At 55.9% G+C, this 21,830-nt stretch overlaps 1 protein-coding gene across 4 annotated transcripts in view; it reads right to left on the bottom strand.

Annotated features, from left to right (window-relative positions):
* HDAC4 (histone deacetylase 4) overlaps positions 1 to 21,830 on the bottom strand; it is a 180,938-nt gene that overhangs the window by 46,353 nt on the left and 112,755 nt on the right. For 3 of the 4 annotated variants that reach the window (XM_081141971.1, XM_081141973.1, XM_081141974.1), the window contains exons 5-8: positions 15,420 to 15,570; positions 8,597 to 8,717; positions 5,347 to 5,468; positions 99 to 230 (exon numbers count right to left, since the gene is read on the bottom strand). In XM_081141971.1, the coding sequence (XP_080998097.1) occupies positions 99 to 230; positions 5,347 to 5,468; positions 8,597 to 8,717; positions 15,420 to 15,570 (526 nt within the window). The remainder of the gene's footprint in view (positions 1 to 98; positions 231 to 5,346; positions 5,469 to 8,596; positions 8,718 to 15,419; positions 15,571 to 21,830) is intronic. The other variant, XM_081141972.1, reaches the window with a different exon arrangement.

The raw sequence follows: 21,830 nt of genomic DNA, 5'->3' as shown, positions 1-21,830 counted from the left end.
TGGGCCGCAGCTTCAGAAGTGCTCAAGAAAGAGCCTTGTGGAGAGGGCGGTGGCGGGTGGGGGGCAGACAGTGGGGTTTAAACTCTCCTCTAACATACCTGTGACATCCAAGGGACGCTTTTTTAGAGCAGTGACCACGGGCCCGTCTTTCCTGCGCAGCAGGGGGCTGCTCCGTCTCTCGGCCACTTTCTGCTTTAGCCGGGACCGTAACTTCAGATTGGGTTCCGAAGCTGCGTGAGAAGGAGATGCCATTACAGCCGGGCAGGCACAACGTGGGGCCGGGTTGTCTATGGTGCTTTAAAAACCCACACGGGGTAAATGTCTGCCCAACAGTGATGTGCCCTTCCAGGGCTGGGCGAGGGCGCCATCCTGAGCCCTGTGGGCAGAGTCTTTTCAGTCTGTTCAAATAGGGAAACACCTGCTGCCTTTGGCTACATGTCTTCACACAGGGTCATAAAGCTGGGTCAGCGGCGTCCTCAACAATAAAGCTGTCACTGTACCTCACCACCAACAGGCAGAACACTGACAAGTGGCTTCTTGGGGCTTTGGCCCATGGACACCATTATGACCTCACACTTTCCTGCTCACCTGCCGCGTGTCTGGGACAGTCACTGGGGAGTCGCTGCTTCCGAGAGGCTAGGGCAGGGCACTGCCCTTAGAAGGGAGTGTCAGCCCTGACCGAGGGGAGGGTCCTCTCTCAGCAACGACTCCCAGCCTCCCTCCCCACAGCAGTGCGACACTACTGAAGTTACTTGGGTCATTTCTCTTCCTCCTGCTCTCTCTCCCATCCCACAACACCTGACTGTGAGACTACAGGACCTGAAGGCTCTGTCCAGCCTGCCTGGTTCCAGGTGGCCACGGCGGTGCTCCCCTACAAAGGGGCACTCAGTGCAGGACTCACCCCGCTTCCTGCACCAGCCCCACCCAGTGGGCCCCACCTCACCTGCAGACCCCTGCAAAATGGAAACAAAGCCCGAATTCAACACAGAGACTCTCGTTCCAGACAACAGCAGCAGAGCATTAAGCCATCTGAGGCCAGTGCCTGGCGGTCCCTCTGGGGCTCCTCAGGAACCAGAGCCCTAAGGAACCTCCTGGTGCAGGAATGGGGAGGGCTGAGTGGCGGGCACCTGGGCCAGTGTCAGGCTGGTGCTCCTCCTGCTGGTCATGGCTGTGTTGGGAAGAGCGGGGGCTGCAGCCGAGGCCCCACTGGCCCCCTTCGTGGTCTCTGGGGAGTGGGACGTAATCACCATTGGTGATAGGGGCAGCTGTCAGTGATGGGGCGGGTGTGACTCACCGGCACTGGAGAACACACACACCCTTTGAACTGACAGCTCCATTTTTAGGAAACTGTCTACAGAAATACTAGCTCACAGGAGCAAAGGCACCCATATTTGTTAGCAAAATAAACACTGGAAAAATTACACTTTACATCATGTCCACATACTGGAGCAATATAGAAAAAGCTACTGATCTTCATAGACTCACGTGGAATGGTGCCTACAGTGTAACATCAACTGAAAAATAAAATTACAGGGCAAAATGCAAGCAGGTATTTTGTTAACAAAAAGACAGCTATACACACACCACACAGAGACACCCCCCGGCACAGGCTCAGGAAGTGTCTGCAGACACCAGACTGCTGGCAGTAATTGCTCTGGGAAGTAAGACTCAGTGTGTGCACTTTGCTGTGTTAATTTAGTGCAAGCATGCTTCACCACGTGGTTTTCAAAAAGAGAAACGCACTCTACATGATGCGTCAAAGCAGGGGGCTTTCTAACCCTCTGCCCTACTCAGCCCGGCTCCGGGCAGCCTTCCCGCTGCCCAGAGAAACCCGGGACCAGGAAGATCAGTGCAAAACCTCGGAGGGTACTTTCTGCATGGGAAGGGTTCATGTCTGGCAGGTGTGGGTTTGAAGACGGGACACAAAACAAAGTGTGGCCACGTCCCAGTGTACCTGCTGCCCAGGACTGAACACCCTTGCTGTCTCTCTAGGAGCTTCTTTGGAAAGCACAACCAGCCTTCTTTAAAACCTCCTAGACACACTTGTGCCCATTCTCTATGAGCACTAACTGCCCCATTTTAAAGATGGGCAAACACACTTGGTGGGGTCATCTGCCTGGGATGCCTGGACTGCGAGGCCTGGCTGACCGGGGAGCTCCTCCTGGCCCAGCAGGGCAACCTCACTCTGCAACAGAGGGAAACCCACCAGCTCCCAATGCAGCAGTCAGCGGACCCTTCCCAGGAGCACTGCGCATGTGGACCACCTGTGGGGGGGATGCGGAGCTGGATGAACGTTCTAGGAGGAGCAGGAGCCGGGCTGCAGAAGTGAATCCAGGCTGGAAGCCGAGTCTGGGACCTCGTGCCAGGCCCATTCTGGTACAGGGACCACGGGGAGCGTGGGGTCCTCCCCCTGCCCAGCCTCCCTCCCTGTCAGGATTCTTAGCAAGGCCAAGGAGAGCGACCTCACACTGAGCGTCAGCCTGGGGTCTGCATCGTACAACCGGAAGGACAGCCCATGCCCAGCCAGCCGGTGTCCTGCTAGGAGAGTGACTGGGCCGAGCCGGCAGGGTCCTGATGAGCGGGCTCCATGCTGCGCACAGTGTTCCACACTGAGGCCCCGGAGTCGCTGAAGGCGTGGGAAAGGGTTGGGTGGGATGACGAGACTGTTTCATGGGTCTGGTCTTGTTTCATTCATGGGGAGTCACATTTAAGAGTTTTTATAAAGAAATCCCAGGCAGCTGACACCTTCAGAAGCAGAATGACCGAGACCCTCCTAGAAAACCACATCCCTGAGGCGAAGCCCAAGGTGCTTTGAAGAGAGAGCCCGCTTTCCTCAGTGAGAACGTGGCACCCAGCGCTGTGCTTCGCCAAAACCCTGGCCAAGCCACTTGCTGCCCCATGCAACTGCCCAGGAGGGTCGCTGTGGACCGGGTGCTGGGGATGTTGACATTGCCGGGACCCTTGTCACTGCTGGGCTGAAGAGGCTCAGAAACCAGGGTCTGGGCAGCTGAGGCACCACCCAGAAGACCTGCTGGGGGTGGGTACCGCCTTGGGGCTCTGTACCCTTGCCTAGAAAATGACCCCTCTGCATTCTGGCGGGAGGTGGAGGACACCCTGCTGTCGATGACCTGGAAAGGAGTGAGACTAGAAGATGAACCCTGACCCCCAGCCCCCCCCCCACAGGGCAAGGCCCACCTTGTGGGCCAGACTTCTGGCTGTAAACGCTGGTGTTTCCTTCTGTGAGGGCCTCCCGAGGGGTATCTAGCGGTTCCCCCAGTTTCTGGCTGACTTGTGGCATCAAGAGAAGGGCTGAGGGTGCGAAGTCTGGCCGGAATTAGTCACTGGTTGGGGACAGGATCAAGGGCGTCCTAACAGCTGAGGAAGACGCAAGCAGATCCATGTCCCCGGTGGCTGAGGGAGGCACAGGAGGCCTAGAGCTCCTGGCCACAAAGCAGCTGATGGAGAAGCTGGAACAACCCAGCGTGGGTGTGGGCAGGGCACTCCAACTCCCTCAAGGACGTACATGCTTGACAGGTGGATGAGCTTTTCTCGGGAGACAGGACAGGTGGGAGGGTCACCCACAGAGGCCACCAGAGCACAGGCAGCAAGCAGGAGGTGTGAGAGCAGTGAGCAACGGCGTATGCTACACGCTCACCCACGTGGAACTGCAAACTGCAGGGCAGAGAAATTACAGGTAAAGTCCTGGGACTGTTTCAGTGCATATCACACTCTCAGAGGTGATCACTGTAACTCGTCCAGGCACCTATAGCTAGCATTTCATTGAATGAGTTTCACATGACTGGCTCCGGCAGAAATGCTGGTGTGAATTATTTGGAACGAGTGAGGTCGAGTGTTTGAAAGAAGACACCTGCAGGGTGACACGGGACACCTCACAGCACTCCATTCCCTACGTCGTTTAATCGTTTCCTCTGAAGTCTCCGTATTATTACTGACCTGCTGCTGGTGCCTTTCATAACTGACAGTGCAGTCACCCCTGCCTGAGCTCCGGGGCACCGAGCGCCTTGGCACAGGAGGCAGGGCCTTGTCCTGCCCCTCCCAGACCTGAGCCCTCCGCTCACCATGGGCTCTAGCTTTGTGGGTCCAAGTTTGGTTAATTACAGTTCCCGAGGGGGTGTGGAGGGCCACTGGAGGATGGGCCCCAGACCCGGACATACACTTCTGTCCAGCAGGGGGGCTCTCTTTAGGGGAAGCACAAGATCGTTCTTGGCAGAGGATGAGTGAGCACCACACCCTCGCAGTGAAGAGGAAAGGAGGGAAGCCCGTGTCCGCCTCCTGCAGTGCAGGGCTGACACGTGCTTGCAGGACCTCACCTCTCGCTGCGAGGGGCCTGCCTCCCCCTCCAACTTCTAGTCAAGGCTTTGGGGTCAGCACCAGGGACATTCCCATCCTGCTGTGGCTCCTCCCTCTCACACTTGGACTGTCAGTCAAGTCTCCCTGGGCTGAGCTGCAACCTCTCTCCCTGCGACATCGGCTCTGCATCCTGGTCTCCCCTGGTGCTGACCCTCTCTGGGCACAGCTCTGTCTGCTGGAAGGCCCCATATCTGTGTTAGGGTGAAAGAGCTGGGGTCACTGCTTTACAGCATCCCTGTCCCCGATCAACTGAAACCCTCTGGGTAACACTGTTTACACGGGCCCAGCTGTGCAGCACACCATTCCCATTAAGGAAGTGTTCCCATTACCCACACTGCTCTGCAGCCCAGGCTCTGCTGCTGCTTAGGCCCTTGCCTCCCATGGACAGAGCTCTGGACCGCTCTCCTGCCCTCTGGCCCTGCCCTGCCTCAGCCCCAGTGCGCTGTCACGGCCACTCTCATCTTACACGCCATGGCCCGCTTAAGCCATCAACGCTGCAGAAAATCCAAGAGGCCTGGTGCCCTGCTGATTGGTAAGCACCCTTCCTCTCTGGCTTGTGATAGAAGTCCCCCTGCATTGTCCCTGTAGGACACGGAATTTCTTTCTCACACAGCTTACCCCTGACTCCAGGGCCCCAACCACCCCCGCTGCCTGGGCTCTGCCCCAGAGCCACACTGAGGGCCAATGATGAAAGCTGCCGTGTCCCCGCACCCACCAGGGGACACTGGGCTAGGATCAAGTACAGTCTGGCACCAAAGAAGAGTAAGTCCGCACGTTTATGATTGAGCTTGAGCCTTAAGAAGTAGGTGCACATGCACGGGGTTCAGTGCTTGTGGCATGAATCATGGGACACTAATGCAAGAGCTTCCTGTGAGAGCCAGGTGGACGTGGGGGTTGGGGATACGGGGATCTGAGGATGTGAGGGATGCAGGCGTGGAGCCCAGCCCACCCTCCCCTAGCAGATGGGGCACTGACCTGTTTTTCTGAGAGGGAAGTCATCTTTGGCGTCGTACATGCCCAGGACTGGGTGGTTATAGGAGGCAGACACGCCACTCTGGGGCGGGGAGCTCTGGTCCAGGGAGCTGTGCTGCGTTTTCCTGGGGATGACACACAAAGACGCGGCTTAGTGAGCCCAGGGCATGGACCCCGTGCAGCTGGCTACTCCGAGCAAGCCTCACCAGAGCCCCAGCCACTGTCCCCATGAATGGGCCCCCTCTGACAAATCAGTCCCAGCTCAGCAAGCAGCCTCATGGGCAGACTGGCCTCCTCTCTGGGGCCAGATGGAAAGGAAACCAAAACCAACGCTGACCAAGGAGCAGACCAGGTGACATTGCTGCTGACTGACTTGGTGCTGAGAGGTCTCTGCTGGGCCACTGCTGCCAGGTGGCTCCTGCCCTCGTCTGTGCTCTGGCTGCCAGGGTCACCACCGGCACATATGGGCTTGTCCTGGGAGCACAGGGCCCAGACGCAGACAGGTGGGCTCCAGATGTAAGGAACCAAAAGTGTGGTTGGGGGTGGCTGTGACAGGGGGTTGGGGGGCTTTGGGAAGGGCTGCTGGTGACGTCTGGGTCCTTGTCCTTGAGGGCAGGAGCCATGTGGTACTTCCCTCCAGCAGAGAACCTGCAGCTTCCACCCGGACCAAATCACTAGACAGCCTCCTGTGGGGAGGGACGGCATCCTGGAGCTGATCTATACATTTACTTCTCTATGAGCAGCCAGGCAGGACTCGGAACCCCGAGAATGGCTAGCAGGCAGGCTGCCACAAGGAGGCTCAGGGAGGGGAGGCCTCGGAGGGAGGGAGGGAGGGAGGGAGGGAGGGAGGGAGGGAGGGAGGGAGGGAGGGAGGGAGCTGCTGTCCTGGGCCGACCGTCAGCACACTGTCCTGCTGGATGTCTGGCTGGGTCTGAGGAAGTGCCAGAGGTGTGACTGATTCTGTGAAATTCACTGTCATCTGCTTAATGGCCGGGAGCAAACTTGCGGATTTATTTGGAATCTGTTGGACTATCTATCCGAATATACATGACTCCCCATCCAAGCACCTGGTGGCATGTGATTTGAGAACGAGCTCCTCAGTCCTTTCAAGTGGATATTTAAATGTTCGAGAGCAAAGCAGTGCAGAGAAGGTGCCGCTCACGGAGACCAGGTCAGTGAGCAGTCGGGCCCAAAGGAGCGCCCGGTACCAGCCCCGCCAGGCGGTGCCCACCACTGCAGGGACGTTCTCATATTCCTGGGGACTGACTGCGGCCAGGTCTGGGGACGTTCTCATATTCCTGGGGACTGACTGCGGCCAGGTCTGGGGGCTTGGGTGGAGACAGGAGTGCCCACAGGCCGGATGTACCCTTGGGTGTGTCACCCCTCCCTCAGGCACGAAGCCCAGACCCTGCAGGCCTCATCCCAGGGACCATCTCTCACAATCTCATTCAAGGTCAGAGGGGTAACACCCTCACCAAATCACAGCCTCACGGTGTATCCTACGGGAAAGTGGCCTTGGAAGTCTCAAACCTCACAGCCACCTGCCCTCAGGCAGCGAGCCCTGAAGCCCTCCCCTCCCCCCTTCCCTGCTCCCAGCCACTCCTGTGGACCCCTCACCAGTGTGGTGCTGTCCTTCCTCAGTGCCCTGTCTGCGGGAGGCCACCCCTTCTCTGCAGCTGCCAGGACTGCAGGTGAGACACTTTCCCAGCCCATGGGCTCCATGCTACCCTCACCTGGGAGCCCACCACCAAGGCGTCTACTCCTGCCTGCCTAGTCTTCCAGCCCCACAGTCGCCCTCACCCTCCTCCAGGGCACTGTGGCTACCATCCAACAACCCTGATGTGCTCAAGCTGCGACTCCGACTCCCGACCACGCCACCTCGCCTGGGCTTGCCTCCCCTGCACTGCTCCTTTCTGGATGGGTTCCTGGGGCCTCCTACCTGCTGGGCACCGCTTCCGAGGCTCTCTCAGCTGCCTCAGCTGCCCGCCAACTGTAGCCCTTACAAGTCTGTAGTGCAGGCTCCTTGCTGTGCCCGTATCCTGGGCCTCCCCACCTGGCTTCATCGCTGCTGTCCTACTGAGGCCCCTTCCCAACTGCTACCCTCCCTGCATCCACCTGCCACCCCTCCCTGGACAAAGGAGCTTTCCCACGATGACAAAACCCTGTGACTGTTACTAGTGGGGAGACCACGGGTCTGACTGCTGCCACCACACGTGGGGCCTCTGAGTGCGCTGCCCCAGCCCTTCTAACAAACCCTCCCCCTCAGGTGGCTCAGGCCCAGGGCTTTGCTACAGCTTTGCATGGATCCCGTGGCCTTCCCTCCTGTGTGACCATTGCTGGCTGAGCTGCACAAACACCACGGGCAGGTCACGGCGTGAGCACAGCCTGGTGCCCCAGCAATGAGCAGCCACAGAGAGCCCAGGGGAGCAGAAAAGGGTCTGGGGACAAATGCCTGTAGGTGGCAAGGGGATAACGGATGTCATCTAGGGGAATAGGTGGGGTCGCCTCTGTGGGATCTGGGGTTTCAGTACCAGGGCCTGAGGACGGCCACTTTCCCCAGTGGAGTGAGCAGTGGTCACACTTTGATTTACGTAACTACCCGGCGGGCTTCTCCCAGAGAGAAATCACCCCGAGAACAGCAGAAACCTAAAGGTAAGGCCAATGTCGGAGAAGCACCCTGGGCCAGTGTTCAAGGCCACAGCCTGCCATGCCCTTCCACACCCGGCCTGTGTCCATGGCCAGCCCTGATCCACATGCTGGTAGAATGGCCTCCCTCTGCACAAGGAATCGCCGCCCACAAGGTTAGGACTCCGACCTGCAGCACAAGCAGGCTCTGTGATGTGTCTGTCACTGCACAGGCCCGGGGAGAGGCCCTCACGTAAAAATAATAAACACGCTGCAGGGCCTTACTGACTCCCTAAGAAGCAGTAACACCTGGGAAGAGATTCAGAAGGTGCCTATGGACAAAGATCAGAGTTCCAACTGAAGTGGCTCCTTCTTTGGCCTGAAAAGACCATGAAAGTCAGGAACGATGGGGTCAGCCCCAGCGCATCCCTCAGGTCATTTAAAGGCAGGCCCATGCCCCCTCTGTGTGACCACCGTGGTCATAACCACCAGACTGTGTTGTTCACACCACGTCTGCTACTTGCTTTGGGAGAGTAACTCCACACCCTCCCACCTGCCTTGCAGGGTAAGAACAGGCACCACACACTCCTACCCCGGGCCGCGTGCCAGACCCCCCCGCCCCACTTACCCGTACCAGTAGCGAGGGTCACTGGAGATGCAGTGGTTCAGGCTCCGGTGGGCCAGCGCCTTCTTCTTATTGAGGACAAACTCCTGCAACTTCATCTTCACTTCCGTGCTGGCCACGGCACCTGGCGCAGGAGAGCACAGGGTGGCGACTGGAGGCTCTGCCTGGGAAGGCAGCTCCGTGCCGAACGGGATAAAGGGGGCTGGGGACAGCGGGATTCTATTTCAGGAGGGGCTGACACCGGAAGCTTCTAGAAGGCAGGAGGAGGTTTAATAAGAGGCCCTCCTCCCACCAAGGTTTTTACATGACTGTTCTACTACAGTGCAGGCCCAATCAGTACGCAGACCAGCTGCCGCTCGTGAAACCCACTTCTGGAGGACGCTTCAACATTCTTACATGAAGGACACCCTGCCCTGGCGGGTGGCTCGGTTGTTGGAGAGTCACCCTGTACACCAAGGAGCGGTGGGTTCAATTCCGGTCAGGGCACCTGCCCAGGCTGCAGACTGGACCCTCCTTGGTCAGGCTGTGTACAGGAGGCCCCTCCCCCCTTCCTCTCTCTAAAATCAGTTTTTGAAAAGGGCATCTGGACGGAGCGCTGGGACAGAGCGGTTTCCTTCTCACTACAGCGCAGGAGGCGGCATCCAGAGGGGCCGGTGCACCCCAATGCACCCCTCCCACGGCGACGGGCCGGGATGGCGCCTGCGTGCTGAGCTGGCTGCATCACGCTCCCGACCCCGCAAGGCAGCAGGCTCCCTGGCAGGCGTGCGAGGGAACACTTCTGTACCTTCCAGCCTCGCGGCTGCTGAGGCACCGAGCACTTCACCATCTGGACTAAAGTCAAGGTCCTGGGCTTCGTGGGGTTTTTGTGGCTGCTGGTTGGCCACAGCCTCTCCCACCCTTAAGGAGGTCAAGGGGTCATGGTGCCTACAGCTGCCCTGGGGCCCCTCAGCCCTGTAGATGCCCCTCTTCCAGTGAGGACCCTTCTAGCAGCTCAGGGACAAGGGCCTCTTGGTGTCCCACTGGGTGGCTGGCAAGTAGCACACAGGAGCTGATCTCAGAAATTAAAGTCCAAACTCATGACTCCAGACGCAACCTGTGAGCATCTAGCCTGTTTCCTCAGAGCTGCCATCAGACTGCTCAGATCTGTGTCTGTCCCCCCACTCGGAACAGCCTAAGTAGGTCCCGCACTGTTTGGATTCATATGGCATTTACGGTGGGCAACATCCCACAGTGACTGCAGCCGAGTTTACAAACCACGGCCTGACTGTGAGGCTTCCTCACGTTTTCCTCTTGTTGTTGTAGGAACCACACTGCTAACACTTAGGAGTAAACAACATTGTCCACATAAAGAACCAGGGCTTAGGAGACCATCAAAATGACATCTAACAAGGTCAGTATCATAGTCCTGGAAGCATCTTGCTAAACTGCTTTCCAAATGCCTTCAAACACTCACCACCCGTGACTTCCTGGGCACCAGGGGCAGGTCCTCAACATCTTTATCAGTCCCCGGGATGACCTGACCCTGTGCCCTCACCTGCCAGTCCTCAGGATGACCACTGACCCTGTGCCCTCACCTGCCAGTCCTCTGGATGACCACTGACCCTGTGCCCTCACCTGCCAGTCCTCTGGATGACCACTGACCCTGTGCCCTCACCTGTCAGTCCTCTGGATGACCACTGACCCTGTGCCCTCACCTGCCAGTCCTCTGGATGACCACTGACCCTGTGCCCTCACCTGCCAGTCCTCAGGATGACCACCTGACCCTGTGCCCTCACCTGTCAGTCCTCTGGATGACCACTGACCCTGTGCCCTCACCTGCCAGTCCTCTGGATGACCACTGACCCTGTGCCCTCACCTGCCAGTCCTCTGGATGACCACTGACCCTGTGCCCTCACCTGTCAGTCCTCTGGATGACTACTGACCCTGTGCCCTCACCTGTCAGTCCTCTGGATGACCACTGACCCTGTGCCCTCACCTGCCAGTCCTCAGGATGACCACCTGACCCTGTGCCCTCACCTGCCAGTCCTCAGGATGACCACCTGACCCTGTGCCCTCACCTGCCAGTCCTCAGGATGACCACCTGACCCTGTGCCCTCACCTGTCAGTCCTCAGGATGACCACCTGACCCTGTGCCCTCACCTGCCAGTCCTCAGGATGACCACCTGACCCTGTGCCCTCACCTGTCAGTCCTCTGGATGACCACTTTATCTCTCAGTACCCAGAACTTTTTAGTGCTACTGGCACTGCAGGCAAGTGACCAAACCACATGATGATGATGATGATGATGATGATGATTGGGGGGGGCGGATGGCCAGAGGACTGACCCTCAGGTCCGTCCACACCTGCTGTCCCAGGAGTAGACGGAAGGCAGGACAAAAGGCTGCGCTCTCGCCGAGTAGAATAAGAACATGCCCAGAAGCGCCTGCGCCCGTGGGCCCGCTTCCCGTTACGGAGGACAGAGCGCCTCGCACACCACTCCCTTAGGAAGCTACTGCCTCTCCTGCTTCGGCCACACCCCGAGCCTGCATCACGGCGCCTGAACTCCAAGAAGGGCGGGGAACAAACGCCCGGTCCCAGCAGGAACGACACGCAATAAATCCTAGTGACAGGCAGGGACAGTAAGACATGGCCAGCGGACATGTGCCGTCCAGCGGAGATGATGGCTCATTTGTGCTCAGGTGAAGCCCCCGCCAAGAAGCACTGCCCCGTGAGCTGCCGAAAGGATCCTCCCAGGAGGAGGGGTGCTGCAGGGCTGAGCGGCCCCGGGGCAGCTGCAAGAACTGTGGCTCCTTGACTTGCTCAAGGCTGAGGGGGGCACCTCATGAGACTCTCATGAGGTCAAAGGAAAACAAACCCAATTCCCCGAACCAGACTTCCTCATCTTGGAAACAACCTGGAGGCTCCTTCCCCGTCTAAGTGAACTGAATAGATGGTGCGTGCCTCCTGCTGCATCAGACTACGTCTACTTTACACGTGGTCACAGGTGACCCTGCCTGGCCTCCTCTAGCCACCTTCAGCTGGGGGCTGGGTTACTGGTCCGTCCTCACAGGGGTGGGTGGGAACGACCGGAGTGCACATCCTCACAGCTCCCCACAGGCCCAGATGCAGCAAACACAAGTGGGGACCATAGACGTGCAACTTGGAGTGCAAAGGAAATCCACTTTTCTCCTTCAAACTTCTGAGGACAGAGCTTAAGAAGGAAGCTGCTGGTTTAGATCCTCACACTACTAGTTACATGCTCATCTCTCAACAGACCTTCTGCTGTACATCAAAGTTCTGGAATCAATGAGCCTCTTCAATAAATGAATAATACCAAGTGTCTCATTTCTATTTTTTAAAAGAATGTGTGCCGATTACCGCTCATTCATTTGAGAGGGTTTATAGAGAGCCCTTACTATGTGCCAGCACTGACCCGGCCAACGTAAGAGACAGAGTCTCCTGTACAACAGGGTGGATTGTGAGTGTGTGTGGGGGGTGTCTAAGGAAAAGGCAGCCAATTAAACGAAACACAGGGAAGAGAGATATGAAGAAGAGTAAACCAGGTGGGGCCCAGCAGATGGGTGAGGGGAGCTGACCAGGAGGGGGCCCAGAAGATGGGTGGGGGGAGCTGACCAGGTGGGGGCCCAGCAGATGGGTGGGGGGAGCTGACCAGGTGGGGGCCCAGCAGATGGGTGGGGGGAGCTGACCAGGAGGGGGCCCAGCAGATGGGTGGGGGGAGCTGACCAGGTGGGGGTCGAGCAGATGGGTGGGGGGAGCTGACCAGGTGGGGGTCGAGCAGATGGGTGGGGGGAGCTGACCAGGAGGGGGCCCAGCAGATGGGTGGGGGGAGCTGACCAGGTGGGGGCCCCAGGCCAAGGCTGCAGAATGGGCTGGTAGACACCACAAATTGAACAAATCTGTTGCTACCTTCGTGGCCTCTGAGACTGACTTCTTTTCTGTGCCCCATGTTACTCTGAGGAAGGCACATGGGCAGAGAATCACTTTAAGGATCAGGTGTGTGAATCTTGTAACTGCAGCCTTTCGAGCCGTTTTTACAGCAAAGTGAACGACCGCCTTAGTGAGACCCTTGTAAAGAACAGCAATGAGAGTCACCCTGACCTGCTAAGAGAGCAAAGACTTGCTTTTAAATTTATATTAAAAGGCAGTGTATCTCATGTTCTTAAAGGTAGTAAACCTAACTGAAACTTAACTGATTAAAGATCGTGTATCGATGTTGAGATACCAAAACTCCCACAAATTCTGAGAGTTCACTGTTCTATCAAATGAATGGCATTAATGGTATCAGAAAAAAAGACAACACACAAAAAACCACCTGCAGAATTATTTAAAATTAAAAGTAATGTAAATGTTTATAAGTAACCAAACTTTGAATTAAATATTTTAAAAGAAATTCATTTAAGAAACCCAAGAAACCAGACAGCAGTTGTGCCCTGCATCTCCAGGCACTTGACCAGCAGCCCGAGGCTGGCACAAGGCCCCCTCACAGGCAGTGCCATGGCTGCTGATGCCAGGGCCCGAGCTGCCTTCTCACAGGATCACACTCAGGTGGCAGAGCTGACCCCAGTGTGCCAAATATGCACACTGTGCACAGTTTATTATTAATAATAAAGCCTGACCACCCAAATCTACGCTCTGGAAACCACAGGGCTGGCTGTGACGAGTGTGGAGGGAAGCAGAGAACACTTGGCGCTAGGGAGGGCCGGGTGGGGCTGTGACGTGCAAACAGATCTAAGGTGTTTTCTGACGTCAAGTCTGTTCCTGTTTTGTGAGGCCGAAGATGTTATTAGTCCTGGAAGATTCTGCTAAACTAGGAGAACTAACTTAGAATGAGCTGTTTCTGAGCAATCGGAAAAAAGTGGTATCTGTTGGTAGCTGTGGCACAGACAACTAGCTGATACAAGTTAAACTACCACCCTGGATAAGCAGTGACTTCCTCACCCCAAAGAAGGGACACGGGATCACTGAGCTCCAAGCCCGCACGGGAGAATGGGGACCAGGACTCCGGACAGCGGCCGATCAGCACCAGTGCTGGCGGGGACATGGGGCAACAGGGACTGCCCACAGCTGTGGCAGCAGAAACTGGCACAGAAACGTGGACGACCACCTGGCATCGAGTATGAAAGCTGGACACACGCTCAGCCTAAGGTTTGCCATGCCACGCCGCAGGGACCTGTCCGCACCCAGAGTCACGTCTGAGGACAGGCACGGCAGCCCTGATACCTGTGGCGCATTGACGCACGTGGCAGTGCGTCCGCAAAGGGCAGTGACCGCCAGTGAGGACGGCTCTGCAAGCTCAGTGCTGAGCGGGGAAGGAAGCACCGAATAAAGACCCCACTCATTTTGGAGGTGGGAGAAACGACTGGGTGTTAGGTGTCGGGGCACAGTCGCCTTCGGGAAGGAGAAGGGGTGGTACTGCCCCGGCGCAGGTGCGTGCCTGGGATGGAACAACTTCAAACAACAGACTGTACAAGGAGGCTTTAGAAATACCACATGCTGTTGTGCAAATGGACATTTCATTTAAACAAAAGCCTGTTAAAATGACTTGTATAGATGGCTAACCATTCTCAGAAGTTGAAGCTGAAGGACCTTTGAGAACTCTGAGGTTTCGCATCTTGGTGAGGCGCGTAGTCTTCTATCTGGGAGCCCTGGATGGGCAGCTCACCCAGCCGTCAGTGCCCAAGCCCAGCAGGGACAAGGCGCACCTGACTCATTCCAGTGTGACTGGGGACAAGCAGGTGCAGCTGAGCACTGGTGCCGGGCGGAATCTGACAGACGGGGCCACGGACACACACAGCTCTGCTGAAGAAGCCCTGGTGTCACTGCAACAGGTTGTCAAAAGAAAGCGGCACAGCCCTGGCCAGTGTTACTCAGTGTTGTACCCTCAGCCTGCGTACTGAGGGGTCTCAGGTTCCACTCCTGGCCAAGGGCACGTACCCGGGTTGCAGGCTCAATCCCCAGCCCCGGTCGGGGCTTGTGCGGGAGGCAACCAACCGATGTGTCTCCCTCACATCAATGTCTCCCCTCCCACCACTTACACTCTCTCTGAAAATCAATGGAAAAAACATCCTCAGGTAAGGATTAACAAAAACAAACAAAAAACAACAAAAAAGAAGAAACCAGCACAACACACACGGGGGACGTGTTCTTTTCTCACTGTCTGGGTGGGATGCCGCAGCGGTGGATACGCCAGGCCTTACTCAGGCTGGTCACCTTGCATCTGTGTCACTGTGCGAGCCGAAGGCACTCTCTGTCCAGTGGCCCAGTGGTCAGCAGAGGGGGCTGTGGCCTCTTCTCTGAGACTCGGGAATTTTCCAAGGGGGACAGCACACAGTGCAGCCCCCCAGCTCAGATCAAGTCTGGTCTTTCTTGGGACAACAGATCACCCTGGTACCAGACACATGGCACAGCCACTATAAAAGAATCGGGGTGGTCGTGATCCCTCCTCTCAGCTACAGGTGTCCCACAAGCAAACACCAGGCTCAAGGAACACACACAAGCTCTCAAAAGAACCTGGGAATGTTTAAGATTGAGCTCCCGGGTGAAATGCACAAGCATCTGCTGTGCTTTATGTTTTTTAACATTTTCAAGTCTGTTAGGAGACTGCTGAATATGCTTTAAAATGCTAAAGTCAACCCAAAAGTTGTGCTGAATGCTCCTGCAGCCCCCACACAAGGACAAAGCCACTATGAGGCTGAAGCTAAGGGCCATGAACAGCCCCTGGAGTGACCCTGCAGTGACACCACGTGCTAGGACCAGGGAGCAAGGGGAGCACAGAGAACTTCGGAACTGGGTGTGGCCGTGACCTGGCCCTGGGAGTGGCACTCACTCTCTTTTCCTTTCTCCTTGTTTTTGAGTTGCTGCAGCTTCTGTTCCCGGTGCTGCTTCTCCAGCTCCTGCTCCTGGCGGTGCCTCTCCAGCTTCCGCTGGTGCTCAAGCAGCTCCTGCTGGTGCTTCATGGCCAGCAGCTCCTGCTGGTGCTGTGGGAAGGGAAGGAGACAGAGAGATCAGAGCCAGGCCGGGACAAGGTGACACACATGACAGAATCATCAGAGGGCCAGCTCCTGTGGGTGTGGTGCTGATGCCGCCGCTGGTCCCGCCCCACAGCCAGCGTTTCCTACAATTCTATCCAACTGTTCAGTGCGCAAGCATCTGGGCTGCTCAGGGCCCAGAGGTCTCCTGACCTTTTCAGTGTTAAAAACAAAGATGAAAACAACTGAATCCTAGAAGAAAACACACAGGAAGACTTCCGTCGTCTTGCAGGCTGGGAATGTCTTTTTGAGAACGACACAAAAGCATGAAATACGCATTCATGCAAAGGCGCAGCCAACCCACCCCTGGGACTCGCCCGTGAGACATGGGGCACATCTACTCAAAGCCATGCCCAACGTGCCTGTGAGCTGAACACAAACTGTGCTCACACGCTGGACCGCTACCGCGTGAGGAAAAGGGATAAGCTACAGGGACAGGGAAAACCACGGGCAGGCTGTGGACATGCGGTGAGTGTGCCCACCACCAACAGCGTGGGAACAGGGAGTCAGCAAGCAAAGCTACTTCTGTGACGTTCAAGAACAGGGATTCCCAAGACCTGATGACAAAAATCAGAGGCAGGCCATAGACGCTGAGGGTCACCTCTAAGAGCTTTCCTATGGAGAAAAAATTACATGCTGTCCAGTTACAGGACCCAGGGGACAATGGACCTGACAGGCACAACCCATGCCCTTCTCCCTGTTTGCCACCTGAACTTTCAGATGACTCTAGGTTGCAAATGGCACGTGGTCAGAGGAGTGCTGGGGCCAGACTGCCCAACGTGACCTGGCTCTGCCACACACCCCTCAAGTACTGAACTCCTCACACCACACTCAGGGCTGCTGCGAGGACTGTCAGACAGCCTCTGGAAGACACTTATAACAGGTGGCACAGCTTCTCGTCTGCATTCTGCCCTCCTCTAAAAGAGCTTGGCTCCTTCTGATGTGGCAATGTCATCCTAAAATCAAAACGAGGCCCTAGAGGCCTCCAGGGAAACAGCACACACAGAACAGTGCAGGGGTGAACTCCAGGAGTTTTACGCTGTGAAACGGGCTCCCAGTTCTGCAGTGCTGGTGGCCAACAGCCAGCACAGCCTGGGTTGAGGGCCTGGCTCCAGCCTGAGACCTGGCATCACAATGGAAGTCTGCACATCAGCTAGAAACGTGCAAACAATCCCAACCAGTGGTGCTTTCTCACCGCTTAAGAGGAAACCAAAGTACACCCTGTGACTAAACAGTGATGAAGTGAGGGTGGAGCATGCCCCCATTGTTAGTTTCGACCCAGGACACGTGCTCAGAGCCACGGTGGGGCCTGACATCATGCTCACGAGGACAGGCACCCATGGGGAAGGACTCTGCCTGAAGGTGTATTTGCTGGTCTGGATAGATGCAGAGCATTTGCCTGAGGGCCGAACAGTGTCCTCATTGAGACACATCCCACTCCTGGTTATGGCGCGTCAGCAGCTCCGCCCTCACGTCAGAAATCTCAAGAAACGTGCACCTGGCCGGCCTGTCTGCTGCTCAGGTTGGGACAGTGAGTGATACAGTGACATTCCGAACAACGCTCTCATGGTGAGGTGTCCCTCCCCTCCGGTACTGCTACACCCCATGGGCCCACGGCCGGCCGGGTCCCTTTCAGTTGTTCAGTACTCATTTATGCCTAAATGAGGAGCGTTCGCTTAATAGTCTCTCAATATTTACTTTTGAGCAAGGACCCAGAAGGAAAGCGATCTTTCAATTATAGTTACAAAAAGACTGGAAACAACCACCACAGATACTGGTGATTAAAACTCAAGGATCACAGAACTCCCAGAAAAACAGCATTGTCGTGGATTTTAATGAAAGCAGCAGACACAAACAAGGCTCAGGCTCCCTGAAGCGCCCCAGAGCATCACTGCACGACCTTACTCCACCTCCGGCTTGGATGGATACTACACAGTATTGGATTTATATTAAAACCCATAAAACAGATGGGAGACGAATGAATCCGACCTTGGCAGCCACCCTCGGGATGCAACGTCTCATGTCAGGCCTGTCTCTTAATCTTGAGACAGAGCTGTCCTCTACACGCAGATTTAGGGACAGGGGGACCAACTACACCGTGAAGAACGTCTGCTCCACCCTCCGCACTCACACATCTCACTGGGGCACCATCTGCAGGGAAGGCTCCCCACTGCCTCTCCACGGGGAATGGGGGATGTGTCACAGAGCGTAGTCTTCAGGCTATAGGAGGGGTCTCTGAGATGTGCTAATTTCCACGTGTGGTAAAATCCATAGTTATCTGCACCTAGTATCTCGCTAACCTGTGTACAGGTCAAGACTATTCTATGGAGAAAGGAGAATTGCTAATAAGCTATTTTTTGCAGATTGAAACGATCATGACCAATTTAAAATGAGACGTCTCCAACTTAATTTTTCTAAGAAAAACAACAACAACAGATCCCGTTACTCTAATGAGCATTTAGCACTGAATTTACTTTCAAGCCAATGCTGAGCTCAGAGCCAAAGCGTGGGCCCTGGAATGAGCTTCTTTGACTCTGACTAGGAATCGAACATACGAATGTTCAAGTGGAAACCCAGCCAAATGTCTGCTCTCACATGTGAACTAAAACAAACCCTGCTACACGAAGGACTGACACTGGGGGCAGGTACTGTCCTGGCCCCAGCTGAGGACAGAGACCTTCAGCCTCCGGGGGGCTGGCAGCTGACCCACTCAGAGCGCCTGTTTACCCTAACGATTAGTAACCGACCGGCTACTGGAAGCGTAGTAGTCAGGTTCTACTAAAGCACATTAACACCGCCACAGGGGTGCGTGCAGTGCTGCTCGGCCTTCACCCCTGCACCCAGGGTAACACTATTTTCTCCTTCAAGGCTGGGTTCCAGCGGCACCTTCATAAAGACCAGCCCCCCCGCTAGGAATCCTGGCGCCTTCCCTCCCAGCTCACCACCACCTGGCACACTGGCACTGGGGCCCCAGACTGTCTGTGGCTGGGCTGGGGCTGAGCCTGCCTTCTGCAGCGCTCAGCCAGACCTCGAGCAGCGGGTTGAGCATGACTGTCCACCTGCCCACGACCGAGCTCCTGGACCCTCATGCCGGGTGTATTCAGGGCTCCCCAGCCCCCTCGAGGCAGACAGGCTCAGGGACGACACAGGGCTCCAGCAGGCGCAGCCATGAGCTCCCTGAGTGCGCTGCGCTGGCTCGCTAGGACAGCCTCGGGTGACCTGGAGGCCAGGGCTCCAGGCAACATCTCTTCAGCCGCCTGCAGCCAGGTTTCCTTTCCACTTTCTCCCTGTTCCTGCAAGGAAGAGTCACGCCCTCAACTAGACAGCTCGTAAAACCCTGTCCTGCCCTGGGAACAGCGCCATTCACACCGGCAGACATGAACAGAAAGAAGTTCCTCCTCACTAGCAAAAAAGCACGAATTCAAACAACGCAGGAATGATGTTTACTTCTCACTGTCAGGCCCGCGGAAGGGAAGGTGCCAGCTGCCTGCACCTTGGGGGGAGCACGGCCTTTCTGCTACTATCCCAGCCCCCGGCTTTATTGTCGCGCCCACACTGGTGATGCTACTCACATGCGGTCCACAGAGTAGTCAAGTTTAGAGAGGCCGGCAGAGTGGTGAGTGCCAGGCTGGGGTGGTGTGAGTGGGTGAGTGACACTGAACTTCAGACCTAAAGCGGCCCAGGTGGCAAAGTCTAGGTGAAGTGTATTTACCACAGTGAAGAAATGGCTGCGGGTCTACAGAGGCACCAAATAACACAGCAATTCTACCCCAGAGAACTGAAAGCCGGTGCCCCAACAAAACCTGTGCCTGCTCACAGCAGCACGGCCCACAGGCCGAGGGGAAACGGCCAAGCACCCAGCGCCAGGTGGACGGACACCGAAACTGAGGCCCGTTCACACAAAGGACTATCACTTGGCCGTGAAGAGGAACAAAGCCTGACGCTCGCTGCCATGTGGGGAGCCCTGACCACGCGATGCCAAGGAAAGGAAGCGGGACACCGAGAGCCACGTGTGTGACTCCCTTCCTAGGAAACGCCCAGAACGGGCACACTCACAGAGGCAGAGGGCAGACGAGGACGCCTGGGTGGACGACGGGGCCGGGAGACACTGATAAAATGTTTCGTAACTAGACGGTGGTAATAGTCGCACAATATCGTGAATGAGCTAAGTGTCACCGAATAGTATACTTTAAAATAGTCAAACAATGAATTTTATGCTATGTAATTTTTACCACGATAAAAAAAAAAATGACTAAGGAAAAAACTAAGGATTTTCCATAAAAGAAAAGGGAACAAGCACAGCTGTTTCTCATGGGGATCTCCGTCTGTGGGCCAGGGGACAGTGAGGGTGGCTCCTGAGACCAGTGACGACAGTGCAAGGCTGCCGCCTGTGCTGTGCTCCACATGGTCTCGGAGGGTCTCCTGGCCCTCCCGGCAGCAGGAGGGGAAGGCAATGGAGGCTGCGAGGCAGAGCCTGCCAGGCACCGGAGACACAACCTGAACTGGCACGGGAAACAAAAACGCACCTGCCAGGAGCGTGACCAGAGTCCCAAGGAGCACTAGAAAACCATAAGACCACTCCACAGAGGAGCACACTCACCATTTATCTACTACCACCTGGAGAACCAGCTGCTCTAGGAGGGGAAAGCCATCTCTGCACACATCCTGAGGACCCAGGGAAGGCCTCTGCCCTGGGAGAGCCAGAGAGTGGGGGACTGACTCAATCCCACAGGAGAACGGGAGGGAGTTCCTGGGGTGACCCTGAGGGACCCGTGACATGGGGAAAACAGGTGTCACTTTCCCTGGAGCTCCACATGACCAGGGTCAGAGATAGGGCCTTCAGGAGACACCCTTGGCCCATCAGGACCTCAGGACAGCAAGTCACCCACATCTGGGGCCCAGCTTTGGCAAGAGCAGGGTCCTGGGATGGGATGGGCCCTGCCACGGGCTATTACGGAGGTTGTCAAAGATAACTTTTCAAGATCTGAATGTGGCCGTCTAAACAGGGAACATGCGCCAGACAAGGCCTGGGGCCTGGGAATCCAGCTTCATGGTTAACCCCATAGCACTTTTTCATTTGAAACACTAGAAATATCTATTGCTTTGATAAAATAAAAAGAATTAAAAATACAATTCCCAAAGCAGCAAATTTAGAAAACAGTTTTAATCATTTGTGCTATCCCAGTTGGCAAAAGTTCACAATTTCTGGGCACAGACCTCCCCATGCCCAAACTCTGGCTCTCTCACACCCCACCTCAGGTGCAGGGCTCAAGGGGACCCTGTTCTGGGGAGGGGAGAACTAACTATGCAGGATGCAGGCAGAAACATGGGACCTGAGTCAGCCTGACCTGCAGAGACACTGTCAAGGTCACGTGCAGTCCTGAGCATTGAGACCCATTAAAGGTTTCCTGCACCCAGAGTTAACAATGTATATCCACTTTAAAAATGATGCCCGCCCGGCTGGGCTTGGCGCAGCGGTTGAGCGTCGACCTAGGATCTAGGCGATTGGGGTTCGATTCCCAGTTGGGGCACATGCCCGGGTTGCGGGCTCGATCAGTGACTCTCTCATCATTGATGTTTCTATCTCTCTCTCTCCCTCCCTCTCCTTTCCTCTCTCTGAAATCAATAAAGATATATTAAAAAAATAAATAAATAAAAATAAAAATGATTCCCTTCTTATTTACAAGTTTCTGTTCAAATTCACTAATGATTTAAGGACACTAATTAGACTGCGTGCTCAAGAACTCTGTCTGGCAAACACTCCTGCCAAATGCCACTAACAATATGACAGCTTCAGAAGAGGGTAAGTCGTCCAAACAAAAGCCGCTGATGTAATGATACAATTACAAAGTTTAAACGGCTTTTATGATCCCCACTCTAAATGGAAAAACAAAAGATTAAAATGCAGAGAACGTGTGACCTTGCGAGTCCTCCTGTGTGTGGAGAACCAGGTCTGAGCTCCTTGGGACACGGGCAGGAAGGGCACTGCCCTGCACAGGCTGACGGGGGACTCGGAAGGACATTCCTCCACCTCCACGGCAGGGATGCAAACTCCTAAAGTGCCAGGTGAGGACAGGAACAGGGTCAGGGAAGGAAGACCTGGCCCGGTGCAGGCGCAGGACCCGGCCACAGGAAGCCCGCTTGCCCCGTAATGCAGCACCACCCTCTCGAGGGCCTTGATGTTTCCCGCTGCCCTGATGACCTCACAT

Source organism: Miniopterus schreibersii (assembly GCF_964146895.1).
Source record: "Miniopterus schreibersii genome assembly, chromosome: 7".
Lineage (NCBI taxonomy): Eukaryota > Metazoa > Chordata > Mammalia > Chiroptera > Miniopteridae > Miniopterus > Miniopterus schreibersii.
The sequence above is the reverse complement of the archived record's forward strand: the minus strand, read 5'-3'. Positions and strand labels throughout refer to the sequence as shown.